Source organism: Ostrinia nubilalis, chromosome 13, assembly GCF_963855985.1.
Source record: "Ostrinia nubilalis chromosome 13, ilOstNubi1.1, whole genome shotgun sequence".
Lineage (NCBI taxonomy): Eukaryota > Metazoa > Arthropoda > Insecta > Lepidoptera > Crambidae > Ostrinia > Ostrinia nubilalis.
This window is the reverse complement of record NC_087100.1, coordinates 11770031-11794462: the sequence shown is the minus strand read 5'-3', so window position 1 is coordinate 11794462 and position 24432 is coordinate 11770031. Positions and strand designations below refer to the sequence as shown.

Here is a 24432-nt window from a genome sequence, read left to right as displayed (position 1 = left end):
TTGTACGGTTCAAATTCGAACGAACTCCCAAATTGGTTGGTGGAAGTTCAATCAACAGCCCTAGGCTGTTCAAACATGACCACCATGGACAAACATTCGCACTGACATCGCTATCTAATCTGGAAAGCGACAGGGACAATATGCTACGGCCTACGTCTAACGTAATATTTAGATTGATGACTAGCCTCGCTGTTACCATAGACAGTGTACACATAACTGTAGTAACAGAAATTAACACTGATAAAACCGTAATCTGCGTTCTTTACATTCGTAATGAATTACTCAATACTTTTGCAACGAGATAACAGTAAAATCTTTTGAAATCCTTCATTTTATGACTCGAGCATCACGTGTGGAAGATCCTTTTGAAGATAATTTCCATTCAGTTAATGGGAACGTTTCAGCTGCCAATTCAAGGCCATTACACATTATTAACGATGTAAAAGCTAATAATATAACGAGCGGGGTTCCTTTATGAATGGATTTACGATGCATAAATTTACCGCAGTGCAAGTACGGTTTAGTATTCCAAACATCCTGGCAATGCGGAGAGCGGGAGAGGGAGTTAAATCCTCACGTTACGAAACACGTCAAGAGCCGTCAGAGTTATTCGAACATGTCAGCCGTCGGCATACATTGGGGGATTCCGCAAAAGATGACGTGTGGGCCAAATATCACCCGCTCCGTCAGTGACGCGAAATATTGGCAATGCTGTTGCTCGCGTAACAATATCAATAGTCGACGTATTTACATAGGACGCTCGTAAAGTTCCTGTTTGGATCGTAAATAGAATTTATGCTCTCCAAAGAAATCGTACATGTCACGGACTCACGAAATCTCAAGTTATGGTATGATATTCAGACGGTCTTCTGCAGTCCGATAAAATAGCTTTTGTTTTGGCCAAAAAAGACACCTTAGCAAAGCCATAAATTTTAGAAAAGCGTTACTTTTTCACACTTATTTCCAGCCATATGTCACTCCGTCTGTCGTTAGGTGTCAAATTTTCATTGGTGTAACACGCAGGAAGCTCTACCCTTTCAATCGGCGACACGAGAACCCCGCCATTACCTCTATCACCATCTCTCTAATTGTACCTATTAATGACGTCACTATTACGTACTTTCGCTCGACGCCATTAGCTATCGAGCCCATACCATTACACATTTGTAAAGGGTTCACTTAAGGGGTAAGGTAAGGTTAGACGATTAGCAGAATGAAATACCCAATGAATTGCTCATTTTCGAACCGTGATTTTGTCGGTAGGTCGAACATTTCGATTACACGTGGTATCATTAAATTCATGTTTATTAATTCACAAATTATGTTATGATTATGCTACAAGTTTCCAGATGGTAATCGCGTTATTATATGCAAAGTCAATTTCGTTTAATCCAACATCCAAACAGGATCAACGTGAACGAAACAAACAATCGTTGGAAATTGGTTTTGGTGGAACAACCTATCAAGGGATATCACACGCGATTAAAGCTAAGATAATACGGTTTGAAAATAGAGTGGAGGGAACATAAATCAAAGTGGTAAATGGCGAATATAAAGCATGTAATAAAGAACTGTCATTTCCAATGAAACGTCAGGCGGTGTGAGGAAACAGGCGGCGATTCTGGAGTGCGCGGCAGTTCCGCGTGTTTGCGATGGACTTGTTGCGCCCACGCATCTTGAGATATATTTCAACTAAGCGCTTATCATTTTTCACGACAAACATATGATAGTCGGAAATCTATTGAGCGTAAAATTTAATAGTATGAAGCCTTTTATGAAGAGAGAAGACAGAAGATAGAAGATAGAAACTCTTTGTTTTACAAAAACTTGAGCTCTTCTATAACATGATAGATCTAAAAGTGCACTGAAGAAATATGTCTCCAATACATGTTTTGACAAATGAATGATGTTTATATCTATTCGGATTTATGTTTGTAAACATAGACGCGTTGATTTAAAACTATAGGTACCAATCGTACGACAATAATTTCGGCATGTCTACAAAGAATGCTCTTTCGGCGCCTACGCATCGTGCATGATCATTTTTCTAAGTGACGTCTGTCATCATTTTATTTTTGGTAGATACCTAGTTATTGTTTGTTTTGCATTAAATAAAAGGAGTAAATATAGAGACAAATAGCAGAGTGGCCCGAGATCATAAAGTGTGTTTCTAAGAGCATGATGATGCACCAAGTATAGTGTACGGAAAAGCTATTTTCACAAGCCGGACACTTATCGTATGCATTTTTGATTTACAGAGGTCATACATTCCACTAGACTCTAGACAATGAGTTCATAGAACGCGTGTAGGAAGGACATTTTATAACAGAAACAGGAAGTCTGGCTCATTTTGTGTATACGCCAGAATGTTTTGACTACATCTAATCTAACACAAATACTGATGATTATCACAAACATCGAATTAATATTGCCAATTAGACACCACTCTATAAAATCAGTTTATTGACGCAACAAACGATTAACCAGTAGTTAAATTACCAATAAAACTTTGCATGAATTCAATATGAATAAAGCACAAATGTGGCAACATCCGTTATCATTTCGACATGGGCCATGGCATGACCAAAAAGGCACATGACACATCTTGACACTGTCCGAACGCCACGTGGGCGGGTGAGATAAAAACGCCTACGACAATACTTGCTGATTTGTGGTGCATTCATTCAGAGCGAGAGCTATAAATCTAACAGCCACATAGGTATAGAAGTCGAACCTTAACTTCGAACTCCTCCTATGTTCTTCTGATTAATTTCGTTGCGGGTGCAATGACAGTTTAACTTTCCTCCGGGAGAAACTTGACCTTCACTGGTTGGGTTTTTATTGGCGGTCAAGCTTTAGATCCTGGCTACACAGGAGTTGTAGCGGTTGGAACTAGAGGTGGGAATAGTCCAGTTAGGTAAAGAAGATAGAACATCAAGCTGAACTTTGTGTGATATCTTCTAAACATAGTGCCATTTTGCAACAAATACAATATAAATAGTCGGCTGTAACTGTAACTTAAAATATAAAGGAAAAGTTTATATCAAAGGATACAGCTAGTGAGTTACTCTCTGTAATAACTGATCTCATTCTGGTTAACTACACTATTCCAGAGTATTATAGAAGGGTATTATCGCGAATATGAACCCGAGCGATGGGCTGCGCGATAGTCAATCTGTGACAAATCGAAATTGAAGCTAGAGGAGTTTAGTACCTATAGACAAGAAACTCGGGTAAAGCCTGATTCTACCTCAGATAAATATTCAGGGATTTTATACTCAAGTGGTAATTTAGATGTAAACTAATGCGACCTTTCGCTTAATTGATCGCCAAAGAGCAATACTGTTACTGTTGATGAATAGGATAGCACGAGACTTGTCAAGCAAATCTACAAACTTGTTTGCCAACTAAATGACTGGATTATGTAAAGCACCTAGAAGCTTTAGCAACAGAAGCTTCTCAATAATATTTCAAATCGAAACAATTCTAATTCGTGTTAGCTAAGTACACTCATAAATTTAAGACTTCTCAAGCACCGAATTGACATGTAATATGTGTGCAATGCTATCACGATTGTTTATAAACAATAAATCAGATAGGTACCTACTGCTCAACTTGTGAAGCAAACCTGGCAGTAAATCAATCATATATCGAATTTACAATCTACAAATATTCCTGAGAAGTTTATTTGCAAACTAAATGGCAGCTGGTATCAGCTAAGACCTCTCAATAACATTTCAAATCTAAAAGCTTGTAACTTATGTTACTACATCATTAAAATTCCTCGTAATTAGGATTAGTTCAAGAGTTCAACAGACTACGGCTCTTGCGCTCGGAAAGCACCGATTGTGACAAAACCGGGTCCCAGCGGGCTAACTGCTAAGCAATCAAGTCGTAGAGATGTGCGCGTCGATTGTTAATACGCATTTGAATTCGCAATTATGCGATTAAATCGATTATCATCACTGTGATTTTTAAAAGCATAGGTATAAAAAACTCGGAGAAAGGTTTGGCGATCTGTAAGATGTAAGGGTAGCATTCTATTGTATGAGTTTAACCACAAGATATTTCAGAAAATAAGCCTTTGACATCGCTGCAGTTAGGACTGAACATAAAAGAAAAATACAGGTTAAATATTATGACGTTGACTCTACATTTTACACTAGGAGTGCCTATTGGAATTAATATTTCTGGGTTAATTATAAGGTCACTATTCGATATGTTTATTCGTTTGTGATCGACTCTATCACCGCACTAATACGAACGTGCGAAAGTCGTTCGTCGACCTTGCCGCGAGCGTCGCTGCGCCCGCGCCGCCGGCCGCGTGCCATTCCGCCCACTGCGCACGATTGCACCGCGGACAAACAAAATAGTGCATTCGCGTTGCACTTGCCTAATCTGTTTAATAGGTTAGGTGCAGACCCATTTTTGCTGCAATTTCACTCCTATTACAACTGCACAAGATCCCAGTGTTTACTTTGACGTGTCTCGTCCGTCTGTGCAAATAATACTTATTTTAAATATTAGGTACGTATTTATAATCGACGTATTTGGTGACAGACATCTGGCGCCCGTGATGCAAACATGGTCAATCAATTTGAATTTGCATAAGCGGTTTGGGCAGTCGCTTTGTAAGAAACCAGCAAATACTGCAAAAATTGTTGAAATAATACGTTATTCGTGTTTTATCGTTATGCATATTGCAAAAGATCTAAAATAAAGATAATGCATGAATGTTTTAACAAATTTCTCAAGGCTGTCTTGGATAAATTATTGCAATTCTTATCATGTCACACTTAATTACTTCCCATAGCGAATAAATCACAACGAAAAGAACGTTACCGTAATAATCCGTGTTTTATCGCTGAGATCTTATTTAAGACGCTTATCGGATTAACAACAAATGTACTCCTTTATTAAATCGAAACCATGTTACGTGTTAATCCAGATTAGAAAATCGATTTTTTAAAGCCATAAGTGGTCGATTCGAATTCGACACCGTTGGTATATCAACAGTTATCCAACTAAAATGTGAGGATAAATAATAAATATACTATTTTCAACGAGGCCGCACAGTAAATGTCAGATGAAATGGTGCGCTCAGTTTTTGTGAAATGTTATTAGTGATGACAAGAGTGGCGCCAGCTTTATAAATGCGAGCCAATACTTGTACGTTTCTGGGGCACTAGTGATGATCCGTGCCTCTTATTTTAGAAAAATCAAGCCTCATTTAATTAGTAAATAACAGACAATGCCAGAATTAGTATCCGCAAGTTAATTTTATCTGAGTCATTGCTGTAATCTAGTGACTCATCTTGAAAATATGGGTAGCTTATGATTAATATGCTAATAACTTTGATCAATTCCCTGGATATTCGGACAACCGATAGTTAGTGTAAATAATGATTCTAGGAAGGTTATTCGTGGATCACTGGAATATTGTGCTAAACCCACTCCTAACACAAGCAAATAATTAGCGTAGACAGAGGCGTAATTTTGGCAATAAAAAAATACAAATTACTATAAGTATTACCTACCTACTTTTAATTAAGATGAGAATGAAGGAATGTAAATAACTGAATCAATTGGGTAACAATATTTACCTCAATATTGCTGCTTTGAATACAAATAGTTGATTCACATGAATGGATTTTCCAAGAAGCATTCGTATTGAGGTGTACGTGAATCATGGCGCTATCAAATTGAAACACTATTAATTCCAGTGTTTAAGCGTCAATTGGCAATATTTCCTTTAATGAATGAGTAACGGCACTAAATAGGAAGTGAGGAAGTAAAAGGAAATGAAATCAATGTTATAATAGCAATTCCAACTCGACATAATATGAATAAACTATAACTATTATTAGAGGCCGGTAGATCTATTTTCATAAATAAAACACTGGATACTCATCTTTCACATTATATTGCCTTATTTTAGATACAATTCATCACTTAGCACAAAAGCGCGCGGAGTCGTCTCCGCGCGTCCCTCTATTCTGACGTTTGATGCTAGCGTGACATTGACGTATTGTCAATGTCACTATGACAGCAACTCATTGGCCACAACTATACCGTTATTTTAACGTTTTTGATTTTTCATAATTAACAGTTCGGCCATCCTACATTTCCTTCGCCCTCGAAGGCCTACTCTACTCATAGCACACTTGACGCCTCGTATTGGGATCCAGCTGTGCACCTTGCTAGGTCCACTCTGCCATCTCCACCACCATTCGCACCACACGTTGGCCGTGAACGCGCTCATAGGCGCCCACAACGTGCCCTGGCTCACGCGCGCCCTGCTGCTCCACCACGCGCGCACCCGCGCGGCACCTGCTGGACTCCTGCTGCGCCGACCGCGCCGCGCACCACGCAGCGCTCGGCGCGCTGGCGCCGCTCGTGACGCGCCGTCTCGCCCGGCTGCACCGCCTGCTCGCGCACGACCTGCTGCGCGCCGAGCGTGAGCCGTTGCCGCTGCTGGCGCTGGCCGCGCTGCTGCTGCCCGAAGCGCGCGCGCTGACCGCGCTGCTGCCCGCGCTGCTGCCCGAAGCGCCCGCGCTGTGCGCGCTGTTGCCCGAAGCGCGCGCTGTTGCCCGAAGCGCGCGCGGTGACCGCGCTGCTGCCCGAAGCGCGCGCGCTAACCGCGCTGCTGCTGCCCGATGCACGCGCGCTGAGCGCGCTGCTGCCCAAAGCGACCGCGCTGTGCGCGCTGCTGCCCGAAGCGCCCGCGCTGACCGCGCTGCTGCTGCCCGATGCACGCGCGCTGACCGCGCTGCTGCTGCCCGATGCACGCGCGCTGACCGCGCTGCTGCTGCCCGATGCACGCGCGCTGACCGCGCTGCTGCTGCCCGATGCACGCGCGCTGACCGCGCTGCTGCTGCCCGATGCACGCGCGCTGTGCGCGCTGCTGCCCGATGCACGCGCGCTATGCGCGCTGCTGCCCAAAGCGACCGCGCTGTGCGCGCTGCTGCCCGAAGCGCGCGCGCTGACCGCGCTGCTCGAGCCGCTGACGCCGTTACTCATCATGACCACAGCTTGTCATGACATGTTCCACACAGATTGTCACGACATGTCGCAACCAGCCTGTCACGACATGTCCCACACAGATTATCACGACATGTCGCAACCAGCTTGTCACGACATGTCCCACACAGATTATCACGACATGTCGCAACCAGCTTGTCACATGTCCCACACAGATTATTATGACTTGTTCCACACAGCTTGACATGTTCCACACAGATTGTCACGACATGTCGCAACCAGCCTGTCACGACATGTCCCACACAGATTATCATGACATGTTCCACACCACACAGCTTGTGGCACCCGCTGGACACGCGGCAGGAGCAGCCGCGTGCCGGCCGCGCCGCGCGCCACGCCGCTCTGCACCGAGCTGGCTGTCGCGCCGCTGCGGCCCGCCGCGCTTGAGCCGCCACCGCTGCCCACGCGCGGGCACCTGCAGCTGGCGCCGCTAGGCGCGCTGCACTCCACGCACCTCTGCACGCTGACTACTTTCGGCTCTGCTGACACAAGAAATCATCATACAGTACATCTATACACCATCATACAGTACATCTAATGTCATCATCCTAAGTGATTTATGGGATTAGTTAGGGTTCTTCGAACATTTTCACTTTAAACCCACACAGATTAGGCCATTCCACATAGCTTGTCGTGTCATGCCACATGTTCTCCTCACACAGATATCAGGACATCTCACGCAGAATGACAATGTCCGCCCAGCTTCATGACAATGTCCACTGGTGTATGATCAACAAGTACATCATATACATTATTATTATTATTTTCAAACCATTCCCATAACCACAACATTATCAACATATTAAGATGAATAACACAACTACATAAATCATCACTGACAACAAAACAATGCAAGTGAAACATATTGATGCTTAACATTGTGTTTGGGTGAACACCAAGTTGCTCCACACACAAATGCAACTTAATCAAAATAAACCTCTTGTTATTATCTTAGGTAACAGCACAATTGCAAATACTTCAATGAAGTTACCATCCTCAAAGAAATACCCAAGTACTTTAAATAACTTTTTGCTTAAGGCTGCTAGCGGCAGTTGGGAAGTTCTAAAATCTAGCAGTAGACTGTAGCTAATTAATTATTAAAATCTGTTCACACTCAAGTTGATTGTATGCAATTTCATGCCAATGACAAGAATAAGCACAGTTAAACAACCAAGCCGCAGTGGCACTGCTAGTCTCAGCCCAACCCTTGCAATAAAACATTAATTCAACTCACCAAATATCACAGCTGATTCCTTTTGTATTGCATTTTCACTCACCAAATATCACAGCTGATGCCTTTTGTATTGCATTACCTTCTGTCCAACTCCAAATCACTTATGTGGAGTACCCTTGCTCAGTGTTAAGCTTCACTCTGGTATTGTGCTTGACTGATTTGCTCACCACAGGGCCAACCCGCAGACAGATAGGTCACCATATCTAAAACTCAAGTCAAATCTAAAAATATGCACACACAACATGCTACAACCAGTAACCTTTTTATTAAACAGCTAATAAAATAACCTCAAGATTAAAATCATTTTCACCATGTGGGAAGAATAACCAACAGTAATGGCTGGTACACAAGAATACTCTTTAAGTTAAATGTACCACATTCTATATCTTTTTTTTAAATTATAATAATTGGATAAATTTTAATCACCCACACTAATTTTCAATTTTAGTGATACAACCCAAATCACTACTGGCAGCAGAAATTAATTGATAAGTTGGAAAAGTTCAATATTAACATTATCTTAACTCAAAATATAGCATCATGTAACATAATAATAATTATGTTTCCCAATAATTGAAGTATCAATCACTATAAGAGTACCAAAAATACACCACATGTTCAACGGCATAACTGGCTGCTTTACTTAATTTCAATTTACAAATAAGGCTAATTAATTTTATCTCATCTTATAGTGCTCAACATCAAGAAAGAAACATCATGATACTAAAACTGGTTTACACAACACAGACCTTAGCTTCAATTTACTTGAATAAAACTAATTATTAATTCTTCTCCAAAATAATGCCAAGAGGTTACTCGGGCATGATCACCAAACTTATTTAATTTATCTGACCATATTCTATCTATTCTTTATTGATTTTAAATCTCAACAGGTTATTCTTCGCAGAATGCAAACATGAACAAATGAACACCGTTCAATTAATTTCATTTACTAAAATAGTTTATTAGGCATTGCAATTAAAGTGAGCACATACCATAGCTTTCACACACATTCCTGGCATTATCAGTAAAGACTGACAATACCTATAACATTTGATGCATCATTCACTTCCATGCATTATTTTGCTCAAAAAGGAAATGTGTTAATATTGTTGCTGTTGGAATAATCGATAATAATAATAAATCGTACCTGCTCTGGGGTCATCGTTAGTCAAATTGTTCACCACTTACGTGACCACAAGACAAGTTAAGGAGGGAGTATCTTCATAATTTGCGTCATCATTTCTCGTACTTAAATACTTTTCTGCATCTCACACCTTTGTCAGCGTGGTTTCCTTGACATCCTCCCTTCATCATATTCATTTATAATCATAGAATCGTGGGCGTTTTGTGATAACATTCGTGACAAATAACACGAAACATTGGTCACCTGGAACACTTTGAAATCACGTTACTATCATAGGTTTCAGATCTCACTTCTGAACTATTAGAGGCCGGTAGATCTATTTTCATAAATAAAACACTGGATACTCATCTTTCACATTATATTGCCTTATTTTAGATACAATTCATCACTTAGCACAAAAGCGCGCGGAGTCGTCTCCGCGCGTCCCTCTATTCTGACGTTTGATGCTAGCGTGACATTGACGTATTGTCAATGTCACTATGACAGCAACTCATTGGCCACAACTATACCGTTATTTTAACGTTTTTGATTTTTCATAATTAACACTATTTAAGTAGTGCAGTAGCAAATTGTGAAATGTCACTAGCGACAAGGCTAAAACTAGTCTCAGTCAGTAAACCAGTCAGCAATCAGTTTAAAAGCGACAACATACTGTGTTTATACGGGAGCTAGAGTCAGTGCTAGGAAGCGTGAGTGTGCACTCGGTCGAATAAATAAAATAGGGTCCCGTCCGAGTGACAATCTCATCGTCACTAGGCCGAGTGTTCGGCCGATTCATATGACTAGAGATGTGCCGCTGAGAAAGTTCTCGTTCCCGGCAATATTCCCAGTGAGAATATTCTCGAGAACCGAGAACGCTCCCGGGAATATTCTCAGTGTTCTCGATAGAATACATTTAGTTTTAATTTTAATTTTGTTGTTTATGTGATATTATTTGTAATGTTTCGAAACTGGGCGTTAAGACTAGTCGTTATAAACAAGGCATGACACGTGTGAGCGAGATATTGCTGTCTTGCTCACTCTTTTCGTGGCGAACGCGTACCGCGGCTTTACGACTCGCCTACGGTATTTGAACATCAGTGTGCCTCTGAGTTTTAAGGCCCTTGCCACCCTAGCGGATTGCAAGCGGATTCAAAGCGGATTTAAAGCGGAGCGGCAACGCGACGGAGACGCCGCGTGAAAATATCGTGAAGCTTCCCGAAGGCTGCCAAGCCGAGCTGGATTCGATGATTGACCTTTTTTCGAAGTTGAACCTACCTAACTGGACTGTTTGTCCCAGGTATACATTATTGTCAACAACTTCGAGTGTAGAGTCTCCAGCTTTTAGAGGAGTGAGTGCAACACGGTCTTTAGACATGATTTTTAAATCTTGTTCATGTTCATTTTGAGACCCACTCGTTGAGAGACTCTATTGAGGCCATCGAACATTGTGCCTAGATCGTCCACGATATCGGCCATGACTACGATATCGTCTGTTGTCTGAGTGATGTGCTCGCCGTTGATATTTATGCTGAATCCGCTCTAGCCCAGAAGCTTAAAAACATCTTCCAGGGCGATGGTGATGACGTCTCCCTGTCTCACCCCTCGCTGCAACTGGATAGGTTTCGGGTCCTGGTCTTGAAACCGACTGTCACTGTGGACAAATACGCCACAGTGACAGTCCAAGCCTTTCAACACTTTAATGTATCGATAGTCAATTTGGCACAGTTGGAGAGACTGCAGCACTGCCCATGTCTCAATCGAATCGAAGGCTTTCTCATAGTTCACAAACGCAAAGCGGCTGATTATACTCCTTGATCTTCCATATAATCTGCCGTAGCGTATATTATTATGGTCTATCTATGGTACTAAAGCCTTTTCGGAAACCGGCTTGTTCGGGGGGCTGAAAGTCGTCGAGCCTGCTAACGTGACAATTCGTAATGACTATAGAAAACAGCTTGTAGACATGGCTCAGAAGCGAAATGGGTCTATAATTCTTCAACAAGGTCTTATCGCCTTTTTTGAAGATGAGTATCATTTAGTGATGGGCCGACTATGGTCTTTGCCGACTAACCAACTAGCCGACTAATCGGTTTTCAAATTGCCGATTAGTCGGCCGACTAATCGGCAATGCCGATCATTCTAATACCTACTTGTCCGAAGAATAAATTATCTAGATTTTCTCAAAGAAATATGAATATCTAGATTTCTAAAGAGATAAATATAACTTTTTGAGAAATGAGATTTTTTTAATAATAAGAAAAAATAAAAAGCAACATTACAATCACCTAACAGTATCTGTACCTAAGGTAGATGTCATAATTTTCGGCGGCGGAGGGGTCAGAGGAGGTGACAATATGATCGCCTCCTGCTGGGCTAGGATGCGTGCCGCGATAAGCGCAATTTTGCCCATACATTTTGACGTCGATAAGTAAGAATAATATCACGGCGCGCATCCTAGCCCAGCAGGAGGCGAGGTCCACTGATTCCTCTCCACCCTCCACGGTGATGGTCAGCAAGCTGGGGGCGTGGGGGGTACCCCCGCCTGCATAGCACGGACTTACCACCAGCACCGTCGGATAGGCAGGGCCCGCCATACAGGTGGGCAATTGCCGGGACGGACTGTGATAGTTGATGGCTTTGTCCGGATTCCCATAGTTCTTCACACTAAGGCGATCGCGATCTCAGGGGTTATTTATGTGGGTATTCCTCATCCTTCCGATGAAAGGAGCCCCACATAATCTACCACTTCCCCGCAGGATAGGAATGCAATTCCATGCATTTTTTCCCCGAAAAAAGTGTCCAAAAAATTTTGGACAAATGAAATTACATAAACCTTGGTCTACATCATAATCATCTTGGTGATTATGAGTTTATTTCATTCACATATTTAATTATGTAATGCGCCGATTATAATCGGCATATTTTGCCGAATAGTCGTCACTAGTCGGCCGACTACAAATGATGCCGAATAGTCGGCTTTCCCGACTAGTCGGCGACTAGTCGGCCCATCTCTAGTATCATTATACTTCTTTGCCATGCCGTAGGCGTTATTCCCTCGAGGATGACGGAATCGAGCAGCTTCTGAAAAGCCTTTAGTGCCGGCACTTATCCAGAAGTGGCGAAACAGGCCCTTACTAAGCGATTGTGAAATATGTCCTTAATTTCAAATAAGAATAGTTTAAAAAACTAAAAACACGCTTTTAATTACTAACAGCACTAAAAGGCCAAAAATCATCAGGACCCTGGACATCATCTAGCATTAAAGTGCTCAAAAAGACAAATCCAACGAACCCAATTCGATGAGTTTCCACCGTTTCGTTTAGGAGTTCCTATGGCCACCTTCCAGTCCCATCATCAGACCAGCTGGTACCACAATATTGTATTGTCATCTAATCTACATTATAATTGCCAAGTTTCATGATGACACAAGACTTAGAAGTAGGTGTAATTCAGATTCTACGATTCCATTACATAGTTAGTTACATACACGACGACCTAATAAAAGCGTGTTAAAAACGAAAAAATGGACAGTTACATTATTTAATTACGTGTAAAAAGAAATTTCTGTCATCTTACATATCAATAAAACGACATTTCACGACGAAAAAAATAAAATATAATAAAGGTGCAGTTGCCGAGAATATTGCCGGGAAAGTTCCCGAGAATATTCTCGGGAACACTGGGAATATAGCCTTTCACTGCAAATAGAGTGTATTGTTTAATATACACTTATCTGTCGACTTAATTTAATACTAATTTACTTAAGAAAGTTTGTTTATTTCCATTTGATAAACATGATTCTCAACCTTTCTCACTTAGGAGAACGCTCCCGGGATCGCTCCCGAGAATATTCTCAGTTGGGAGAGCGTTCTCGGGAACGGCACATCAATACATATGACTACGTGACTAGGTAATTGGTATGATACCTGGAATTCAGAACTATTCAGAACAAAATATGGCAACTATACAGGGTGACGTGGATGATCAAACAATGATTTAGATAAGTTCTGTTGGAAAGTTGTTGCATTTGAGCAAAAGAATCAATTATTTTCGTTTAATAACCCACTAATGGGTCACTCTGTATCCTACTAATATTATAATCTATACTAATATTATAAATGCGAAAGTAACTCTGTCTGTTTGTCTCTCTTTCACGCCTAAACCACTGAACCGATTTTGATGACATTTGGCAGGGAGATAGTTTGAGTCCCGGGAAAGGACATAGGATAGTTTTCATCCTGGTTTTTGAAACAGGGACGCGCGCGATAAAGTTTTTCTGTGACAGACAAAATTCCACGCGGGCGAAGCCGCGGGCGGAAAGCTAGTAAATTATAATTGTTTGGTTGTGTTTGTTAACCCGTGTAGAAACTTTACTACTGATTCTATCTATGTTGTGCTCGCTTGTGACATCATATTGTATTTGATTATCAATTTCAGATGCAAACTAAGCTTGACGATTCTTTAATAGATCTATTTACATACAATAGTGCACTGAGTACAGTTTAAAATATAATGCTAATACAAAATGTGACGGTAGTCGCCAAACGAATAACAATACAAGACGATTATTACTTACTATACATAAACGATGTAACAAAACTTCAATTACAAACATAGTAAGTGCAATAGGTGACGCACAAAGGGACGTTATGTATTAAAGCAGTATAAATTTGAATTTTGATGTAATATGACACCCTCTATAAATTTTATGTCCCAGTTAAGTACATAATCAATTACGGATATAGATTCTTATGTCTTTGTGATTGAATAAGGAGGCTTTTACCCGAAATAATTCCAATGCGATCTATCATAGACCAGTATCAATATAATGTAAATAATTCTACTGCATTTACTTTTATTATTAAGTGACATTATCTGTCTTGAACAAACAATGCAACAAACCGTTAAACTAACGACTACTAATTAGCAAACCTGACATAGTTATCACCAAGGTTTAGTTTGGTTTACTCTCAAACAAGGCTAGTGTGGTACAGAATGTAATTATATTTATTCACGCTATCTCTTGGCATTGAACATTTTAATTATAAATACAATAATTAATTATACAAGTTGTTATTTTTTTATAAAATAATCTGTTTGAAAATTCAACAACTAATTTAATGTTCTGTATTAAACGTCAAATATTTACACGTATTTTTAACAAGGAGAGTTCAATATTTTAATAATAATGATGAAGTCAATTAAAGAATGAATTTTCAAGAGCCGTCAAAATATTGACAATGGAAAATGTAATTAAAGTCAGACGAATAAAATCTGAAATCCGTCTGGTAAAGAACGACTGCGGAATAATAATCAGCATCATTTTAATTTCTGATTACACTGCAGGTGTTTCCACAGCTCCATTTATTACTTTTGTATAGCCAATTTCAGTGGAACATAGGATTAAAACCTCTTTGTGACTTGTAAGGTAAACCGCAAAAGCTAAAAACAAGCGTTCAATTTGATACAAAAGGCTTTGCATCGAATACCGAAGTAGAATTCCCAAATTGGTTCAGTTACTTTCCAAAATTAGCAAACACTTACATGTCATTGCACTTTAGAAGTTACATAATTGTTTTCAGTTTCATTTTAAAACCGTAGCTTTTGAAATAATGATCTCCCGATAAAAAAAACTGGCTGTATATGGGCGGCCTACTACGCCGATTAACGACCCAAAGCTGTATAAAAACAGAAAACGCTACTCTAGTAAATGCAAAGCGTTGGAACTTGGAACAAAAGCGTTCATTGAAGCAAGTGAGCCGAGTGCACACGACTCGTGACCTCGAACCTGCGACCCTGCACACAATGTGGGCAATTGTAATGTAAATGCTGACTTAACCCGCGCTGTCTAACTGTGGCGCCGTTTATTACTGCCTTGGACGAACAAACCACTGGACGCGTAACGAGTGACGTTCTCGTCTTTACCCCGCTAGCACTTACCAAGGCTAAATTAGCCATGGTAAATGTTGTCAGGTTGTCACTTTGTCAGTATGACGCGAGCTCTCGAAGAGTAAAAATATCACGAAAAATGGGTAAATGCGCCGTACTTTATTGCAAAAATTATTCCGGTCACACAAGAAATGTTTCTTATCACACGTAAGTACATTTTAAATCTATTATAGTAGCTATTTTTTCGTAAAATAAATAAAATTTGATATGTAAACAAAATATGATTACGTCATTTTAAAAAGTACTCATTGTACATGTAAATGCTTAAAACATGTAGCATATTTAATTTGGTTGGATTATAGGTTTCATTCATTCATTCACATCTCATTTTTTATGACGTAAAGGGCTTGAAAAATGTCGATAAGTTTATCGATATACCAAACAAACTGAAACTGAAATTATTCAAATTAATTTAAGATTTCCAGTGGATCCAAATAGAAGGAGAAAGTGGATAGAGGCAGTCAGAAGAGAAAATACGTGGATTCCAACTAAAAACCACTGCATTTGTAGCATTCATTTTGCGGAAGAATGCTACAATGCCAATTTTACGAAACAGAGAAAACTGCACAAAGATTCTTTACCTACATTGAATTTGCCTAAATTTGTAAGTACAATCATCATCAAATTTTATCAGATATTTTATCTTAAAAGTCAACTAATTCACCAAAATATCAGTAGACACAAAACATTTATGGTTCAAATTGTGTAACTGGTAGGGCTCAAAAGATAAGGAGACATATAAAGTGCCCTAAAGGGCTACCTTTTTTAGGGTTCCGTAGTCCTGACAAGGAACCCTTATAGTTTTGCTGTCTGTCTGTCCGAGGTTTTGCTTGGAAACTATTGGCACTAGAGAGCTGTAATTTTGTGGAGGTATGTATATTAATCACGCCGATAAAACAGTAAGATAAAATTTTGAAAAAAAATAATACGGCAGCTAGTTGCTTTGCATCTAGGGGTAGGTACATGTAAAGTGGGGGTGAATTTTTTTTATCTTCTACCTCATCGTGTGGGATATCGTTGGACAGGTCTTTTAAAATTGCTTAGGGGTTTCTAAGGCTATTTTTCCATTTAGAGATCTGTTTGCAAATTATTAAAGTTTAAAGTGCCAATTTTGTTTCGAGTCCCCTCTAAAAACTAAACCGTTAGCTTGAAAAATCTGGGAAAATTCATAATAATAATTTATTTCATGAACTTTCAAGGAAAACTATAACGGTTAAGATACATCAGTTAGTTTAGGAGTAATAGTCATTTGACTCATGTATTATACTTAACTAATAAAAATTCCTTAGAAGAAAATACAAAAAGTTACTTTAGATGAAGTAATTGCTTGCTTCTAAAATATATTGTGTTAACGACGGACAACAACTACGGAACCCTACATTACGCGTGGCCCCCGCCCGACACGCACTTGGTCGGTTTTTTTTAAAATTATCTTTGACATTCATAAGTGCCAAAACACTGGTCAAATTTGAATAAAATATTTATGATTTTGATTGATTTTTTGGCATTATTTTAGTCACATGAAACAAAAGATGATGAGATCCACACAGATGGAACATACAATTTAAACTTTTCATTGCATCTAAATATTAATAATATCATCACAAAAATACGCCAAATGACTACGATTACATATTATTATTATTTTTTATTTTATTAACAGGTTTTATTTTCGTTATGCAATACCGAGGTGGAACCTTTTAGATCTGTGTCATCCCTCACGTTTAGTGAAATACCGGGGTGGTTGGAACTTGATTTGGTCCATCCTGTCATCAACTGTTTTTCAATGGGACGACTTCTGAACATCAGAGAGATCTTGACTGTCAAAATACGTGAATTAGGCCACTGAACTTTTCAAAACAAAACCAACACAGGTGAAATAATATCTGAGCATCTCCCTTGACAACAAATTGAAGCACCCACTCTAAGACTTACAGGAAACGATCTATGAAAGCAAAACAAGGAGACAGGATATTCCGCGATTCTGCACAAAACCCTAAAAGAAATACCCCTCATCAACAGGATAGGTACCCTGTGTACACATCTTCGACCAAAGATAATATCCAGCTTACAGCGGAAACGCGAAATTGCTCTGGAATCAATGAAGTTAGGATATACCGACGTCTTCAAAACCGAAATAAGTACTGGGAGGTCTTCTCGAATGACCTAAACATAAGAATATCAACAACATTAGATAAGAATTAAATAATATCAGATAGTGCATCCGTACTGCAAGCGCTACAAAGCAATACATTGTCATAATGTTATCAAATTGTGTTTGATGAAATGTATAGAAATAGGCTATTGATGAAACTTTTGTCCGTGACGTGAGACAGATTATAACATTTGTTGAGACCAAAAGCTAGTTAGCAGTCGATCGTAACAGAATATTACTTGTTTATTGCTTTACGAATTTGATAATGATAACACAGCAAAAAAATATTTCACCTAGTTACCTACCTATATGAATAATTTGTAATATTATTTGTACCTATGATTTACCAATGGCACTATAATAAACACGATACAATAATTAATTATAGTCTTTTAATTAAAGAAACTTTCAATAATAAATCAATCCATAATTCATTTATCTCGTTAGGTTCATTCATTCATTCATTTACATAACTATCGATAAAAATTTACGATCTTTTCCCAGCACTAAATGTCATTATTTGACAATTGTCAAACCTCTCCCCCCGCAAAAAGTGGTTGATCGTGTTTCCTTAGAAATCTTGTAGGTTTCGTGTCCAGTGGTTTATTCGTCCAAGATTACTGCACATCACGCTACCCAGGGACTAGGGATATGCAAAGCAAAAGTGAACACATAAATACTGCCGCATAAGTGACATTAACATAAGAAAGTAACTAGAACTAGGTTATGTATTAGTGTTAAATTATCTGTACGTACTGTTTTACGTTTAGATTTTTCAAAATACGCAACGGATTTTAATGCAGTTTTTATCCGTAAAAAAACTGAACAGAAACTGAAAGAACTATGTGAATAAAATTAATACAATATGGTTATCTAGATACAAAATGTATGATTTTTATTCAATGAAAGTGACATCGACTTATCTTAGCATAATATCTCTCGAAGCATTAATAAAATCATATAGCTAATGAATTATAGCTAGAAATTTGAATTAGCGTGTTTAAAACTAAAATTTAAAACGTACATCTCACACAAAAGCAGAAAGCGAGACAAGTTGGCTATTCAGTGATTGTCACAAGATTGCTTTCACGCAAGCTAATTCATATTTCTAATTACGGTAATTAAGCGAAACTTTTTACTTGCAGCTTGTTTGCGTGAGAAACTTTGACAAGTTTGCAAAACTAAATAATAAATAGCCAAACGCGTAATTTTATCCCTATACATGAATACACGGAACAAGCAGATGATATCATAAAATAGGATTACTAATGTTTGGCCAAAAAACGTTTCCCAAATTATCACTTCGCAAACAACGTTTCGCAAATTTTCATTTGGCAAAACAACTTATTGCAAACTTTTAATTCGCAAATGTCGTTTTTGGCATATTATTGTTTAGCAAATTATTGTTTGGCAAAGTATGTTTTGCCAAATGTTTCATTTGGCAAAAATATTTCACGATAAACTATTTACAAAATAATTTGATTGTCGCATAGAATGGACTACAAATTAGCTTGTGGTTATTATTTTGTTTAGTGGGTAGATAATTTAAATTTTTTTCTAAATTAATTTTCATATTTCATTCTTTTTATCGAAATTTCCAAATGATTCATTAAACAATAGAGGTGATTCTAGCGCTCGGCGGCCGCTACCGCGGCACGCTTCGCTCGCCTTCGCGCGTTAAGGGTCACTGTTCTAACCTAACCTAACCTACTATTTTCTGCGATACCTACTTTCTGCAACCATACTATTTTCTGCAATCTCTTTATTTTACATACAATTCTTGTGAAAACCATGATCATCTGTCTTATGCTTTGATTTGTGGGTAACGGTGGGTAAGTATGTGAAGTGTCAATTTGACCAAACAAATTATTTGGGATATAATATTTGGCAAAATAAAACATTTGCTATATAAACATTTGCCAAGTAAAATTTTGCCAAATGATAATTTGACCAAATGAATTAGTTGCGAAAAGTACAGTTGCTAAAAGTTCATTTGGGAAATGAAACTTTGGCGATAAGTTGTTTGCGAAGTGAAATTTGGCGAAAAGTAATTTGGCCAAACGGAAGGATACCCATAAAATAACATCCAGAGAATACATGCAAAATTCGAGCTCAATTAGGTATACACTGCCAACTGGGTCAGTTCAACATCGGATACATACGCGGAATTTCATGACAAATTGGACTGCATATAACGTTAAATAAAACTAAAAGCCTCTAATGGAGAACATGTCCAATCATCTGCATAAATAAGAAATGTAGAGCGTTGGAGTGTTAGCTAAAGCCATTCTCGCATTGTACGAGTATAAGTCGCTAAACGCAATCTTGCATTCGAGTATTCGTGACTAGAGGAGATATAAAGTGGGAGTATTAATGCAAGTGGTGCAGATGACAGGCCCATAAACACTATGGCTCTTAAATGAAGTTGTGATAAGTGCTATTTTACAACAGGAATGTATGATTTGACGTGATGTGGACTGTACAATAGTTTCCATATCAAAGTGGCCCGAGGCGCATCGAGGCGTGGTCAAGCAGCGCGCCCAGCCAAGCGTTCAGTTCTCTCCCTATGGCCATGGGTTCCGGTCTGAGATTAACGAATTTAGAAATCTTATAGACATTCTATTAAATGATGCTCTACAAAAAATTATGAAGAGTTGTTTTACTAACTATAAAGACAACAAACAATTTGTACATTTGTAATTTTGTCTGTAAGGTATCTCGGATTATACATAAAAAATATTATACAGGACAAGAATTGAAAAACTTGTCATGGCAACATTAAAACTTAAAACCCTTGAAAGGCGTGAGTTAAATCGTAAAGTAACAGTACTCACACGAAGCGGACAAGTTTTTGCCGCATCTAAAATTGCTGGTAATTATTCTTAACAACTTCCTAGAGCTAGGTACAACCGCGTATCATTGACTGCGGTACACACGCCAGGGCGGCCGTTGAGATGTGGCCTTCCAAGGTCTGTCGCAATACCGCAGTAGGTAACAGAGTATAAGACTTCTGTTAGAAGCGACACTGATGAATTGCAACTATTTGTACATGCACGCTACGGCTCGCCAAACGGCCAGACTTCACCACAATAGAAGATAATGTTGCCACTGTATGCAAATTGCAAATATAGATCTTATGTGTACTCAATTCTAAACCATTACAGGCTCATTAAAATGCATCGAGCGTCCACTCACCAATATCTAAAGCAAATATCGATATTCAACCTCCAGTTAATTTCAACGAAGAAAATTTACATGTAATACCTGTGGATTGCATTACGCGGAGATTACCATCGGGGTCACGTACTTTAATGATATGGCGTAGTTTATTTTTTAGTACCACATAAACAGCGGGTAGTGCGACCAGTTGGCAACATCGATGCTATCCAATTGAAGTAGAATGCAACCGTTCAACTTCTTGTTAACGGCTTGAAATCGTTGCATGAGCAAAAACGATGGAGTGTCGAGAACCCGTCGCGAGGCAGCGATAGATGGAAACGGTATGTGGGTATTTCCAGAAACAGTAAAATACAATGGAAGCATCTCGCGATCCGCCCATACTTAGCTTGTAAATGAAGAAACAGTTCATAGCAATCGAGAATCGTGCAACGATAGACATGAGTTGTCAACTTATCTTGTAAGATTGGTGTATTTATGTTACGGTCAAAGTGATAAATGTGAAAATTATGAATAATCGCCGGTTATTATGAATAATCACCGCATGATTTGGTAAATGTGATTAATATGAGGTCATTTATGTGTGTATAAAACTAAATAGGCGGCTTAGGGGTGGCCCAAGGGCCACCCCCGCCGCACCTTAACCTATTTTTCACTTTAAATCAAAACATTATGTTATAGGCATCATGGAAAAGTAACATTATGCAAGAAACATTAAAAACTCATTATGCCAAATTATATTAATATATGATATCAAAACGTTCAAAAGTTTGGCTGTACACGAGCACGTACACAAGATGTTGTTCTCTTTTATGAAATTTGTTAGTACTAAGGTTGAATTATTAAATAATCACTGTTAAATGTGATTAATTTATCACTTTTACCGCGACTGTCGGTAATTATTCATAATAACCGGTTATTATTAATAATTTTCAATTTATCACATTAACCGTAACATTTACATTAGAGACGCAATGATTGTGTATTTTACACTTATTCACTAGTTTGTAAAGTACTTTAGGTATTTTTCTGTCTCGGTTCAAAAATAATCTTAACTTGTTTAAATAATACACAATCTGAATAAGCTTTCCATTTACCAACTTGAGATATTATAACATTATTTCTCCTGGTGTTTATATGAGAATCGTGTCCTTAAATCCTTAAAACGCAGATCGATTGCGAGTTAAAGGAAATAAATTGTTCGGGTGTGTGGTTCATCGAACCCGGCGCCGGCGCACCTGTTCATGCGCCGAATGTCAACTGGATCGCTGCGAATCAGGCGGATACCATCAAGGCCAAGTGCTTAGGGGTCTGAATCATTGTTCCAAACGGTTGTCGAAAACTATGGCCGTTTTTTGTACGATGCTTATGACCTGTTTCGTCTTGTGGCAACAAAAGATCGACGTTTATTCAAAGTCATCCTTAGATTCTAATTTTATATTACTGGTAGTAAGTTCTCTTGAAAAGGATATCGCTACTGATACCCGCATACAAACTTGAAACAAACAGATTATTACTAACTGGTGGTCAATCTAGAATAACTTTTTTATTTTCTTAACATAATAATTTGATTGTTTTAGCTAATAAAGTCAAAGATGAGGCACGCAAGCCACAGGCCCAAATAAACAGGTGTTTACCCAAAATCGGCTACCTGCTCCAAAATAATTTTCAATTCCAAAATGGACTTTACAACAACTTGGCTGGAGGCTCTTACATGTTATACCATATGTGAAAAGTGGACACGAAATACTCTGACAGGGGGATTCGCCGTAAAGCCGAAGTAAGAAAGCGTTTAATAACGCTACAAAACGTTTCCGAAGAGATAAGATGGTAATGAATGGTGCTGTTTGCGAAAAAAGAAAGTAAACTTTCACGGAGTATATGAATAAGCAATATCATCGCTCATCAGGTGTTACCAATAAGACAAACTTATTTGCATGTGCAAAAACCGCAATCACAAAGCAACTGTTATGAGTGGGGAAATTCTTTTATTGACTCATTCTTGAGGAATCTCAAATGCTTGACGAGATAACGCCAACAAAAATACTTACACCTCTATTACTTTCATTGAAGTTAAGTACTAAAATACCCTAACACATTGCAAACACAACAATTTGTTGATTACGTGAATTACATAAGATTGTACGGGCAGATTATATAAACAAAGAACAATCCCAGCACGCATGTGCATTCAAACAGCAGCTGACACGTAATAGAGTATACACTTAATCAGATGAAATGTGCACCGATCAGAATCACATAAAGTGCAGTGGCTGTTGTACAACATGACTCACTAGACCTGATTTGCTGTTTGCAATGATAACGGTGTTTCAATAACAAAGAATAGAAAATGTTATTGTAACATTAGCGTGCTATTATGAATAATAGCGACCAACTTGGTGTACAACCACAAAGTTCTAAATGGAAAATACGTGCCGTTTTAACGTTAAATGAATCATGAATTTCGTTGCAAGCTCTAAACCAAAATAATACCGGATTTGATAAAACATTTTATTACCTTCAGAAATCGTAGGCAGCACGTTGACGAAGTTAACAATCCCGACGCCTGTTAACTGACTCATTCACCAAAACAAATTCGCAACAATTCCAAGAAACGTCTACCTAACGGTGGATATCCGTATATTGTGACAAAATTCGAAACAATGTTATTAACACTTGACACTTATCATGTAGCCCACATAGATAAAATTGGCTAAATTAAATTCGGCACTTCAGATTTTCGTTCACATTTGGGTGGTCGGTCGCGGGCCGTTATATATGAGTGGTCACTGAGCACACTTCTGCCATGATATGAGAGATGGTGTATCACATGAGAGCGGCCTAGTTATCGTGCGTCGGGTGCGCATACGCCGTGTATTCGAGTCGGAGCGCCAGAGCGGACTGGCCGGCCAGACAGACAAGCCAGTGCCAACGCCCGTTCACCAGTTCACCTACTCTTATCTTGCGATGACGGCGTACTTGCTCGCTCGCTTATTCCGCGCTTGCTTAACTGGTTACTTTAGGGCTGTCATCGAGTTGTTCTCCCAGGACGTGTCCTGATTTTTTGGAATGGAGAGTTTTAAATAGAGCTCTGAGTTTCTTAGTGTCTTGTTTACATCGTTTAAAGAAGCGCTACTATTATCTGAAATTACTAATTACATACAGCAGGTACTCATTGTTTTGTTTTATATTTGTAATGCAATTGATTGAAGTAATTGAATTATGTAATTGAACAATAATTAAATTGCAATTAGTTTGGCTTCATTGACTCTTGTTTTCAGTTTGTCCGTTAATTGTGTATTCTGGTATTGCTATCTTTAAAATGTGGTCATAAAACTTTGCATAGGCAACCCTGGGTTACTTGAACACTGCGTCGAATGCAGTGCATGTTCCATTAAATTATAATAATGCGAGATGTCGTACTGCGAACAGATTCGAATCTGCCTCAGTAAATAAGATGCCTGTTATTGCATTCTGCTATTGATATTGCTGTTGTGTAAACCGCAACGTAAGACATTTGCTTTGTTATTGCTTGATTTTAATTGCAACGCGGCAGTAACTTTCTACTTAAATTTCTCTTTTCAATTATAATATAATTGGATGATATTATTGGATGATATTATCATCCATGAATTTCCTTATAGCTGACATCTCTACTTAATTTGATTCAATCTTCCGAGGATTTTAAAATCAGATTAGAGGATAATTTTCCTGTAATGCCCAGAAGGTAATGATTACTGATTATAG

At 38.8% G+C, this 24432-nt stretch overlaps 1 protein-coding gene and 1 long non-coding RNA gene across 4 annotated transcripts in view; one reads left to right on the top strand and one right to left on the bottom strand.

The window, feature by feature from the left end:
- LOC135077673 (cyclin-dependent kinase 14) overlaps window positions 1-24432 on the bottom strand; it is a 103947-nt gene that overhangs the window by 69379 nt on the left and 10136 nt on the right. Inside the window, exon 1 of one of the 3 annotated variants that reach the window (XM_063972237.1) lies at window positions 23204-23676. The exons of the other annotated variants lie outside the window; for them this stretch is intronic. Coding sequence (XP_063828307.1) covers window positions 23204-23267 — 64 coding nt within the window. The 5' untranslated portion in view covers window positions 23268-23676. Of the gene's footprint in view, window positions 1-23203; window positions 23677-24432 lie in introns of those variants that run through there. 3 annotated transcript variants of the gene reach the window in all.
- Window positions 15903-17890, top strand: LOC135077204 (uncharacterized). Its single transcript, XR_010258426.1, has 2 exons — window positions 15903-15957; window positions 17017-17890. It is a non-coding gene; the product is annotated as an uncharacterized LOC135077204 (long non-coding RNA).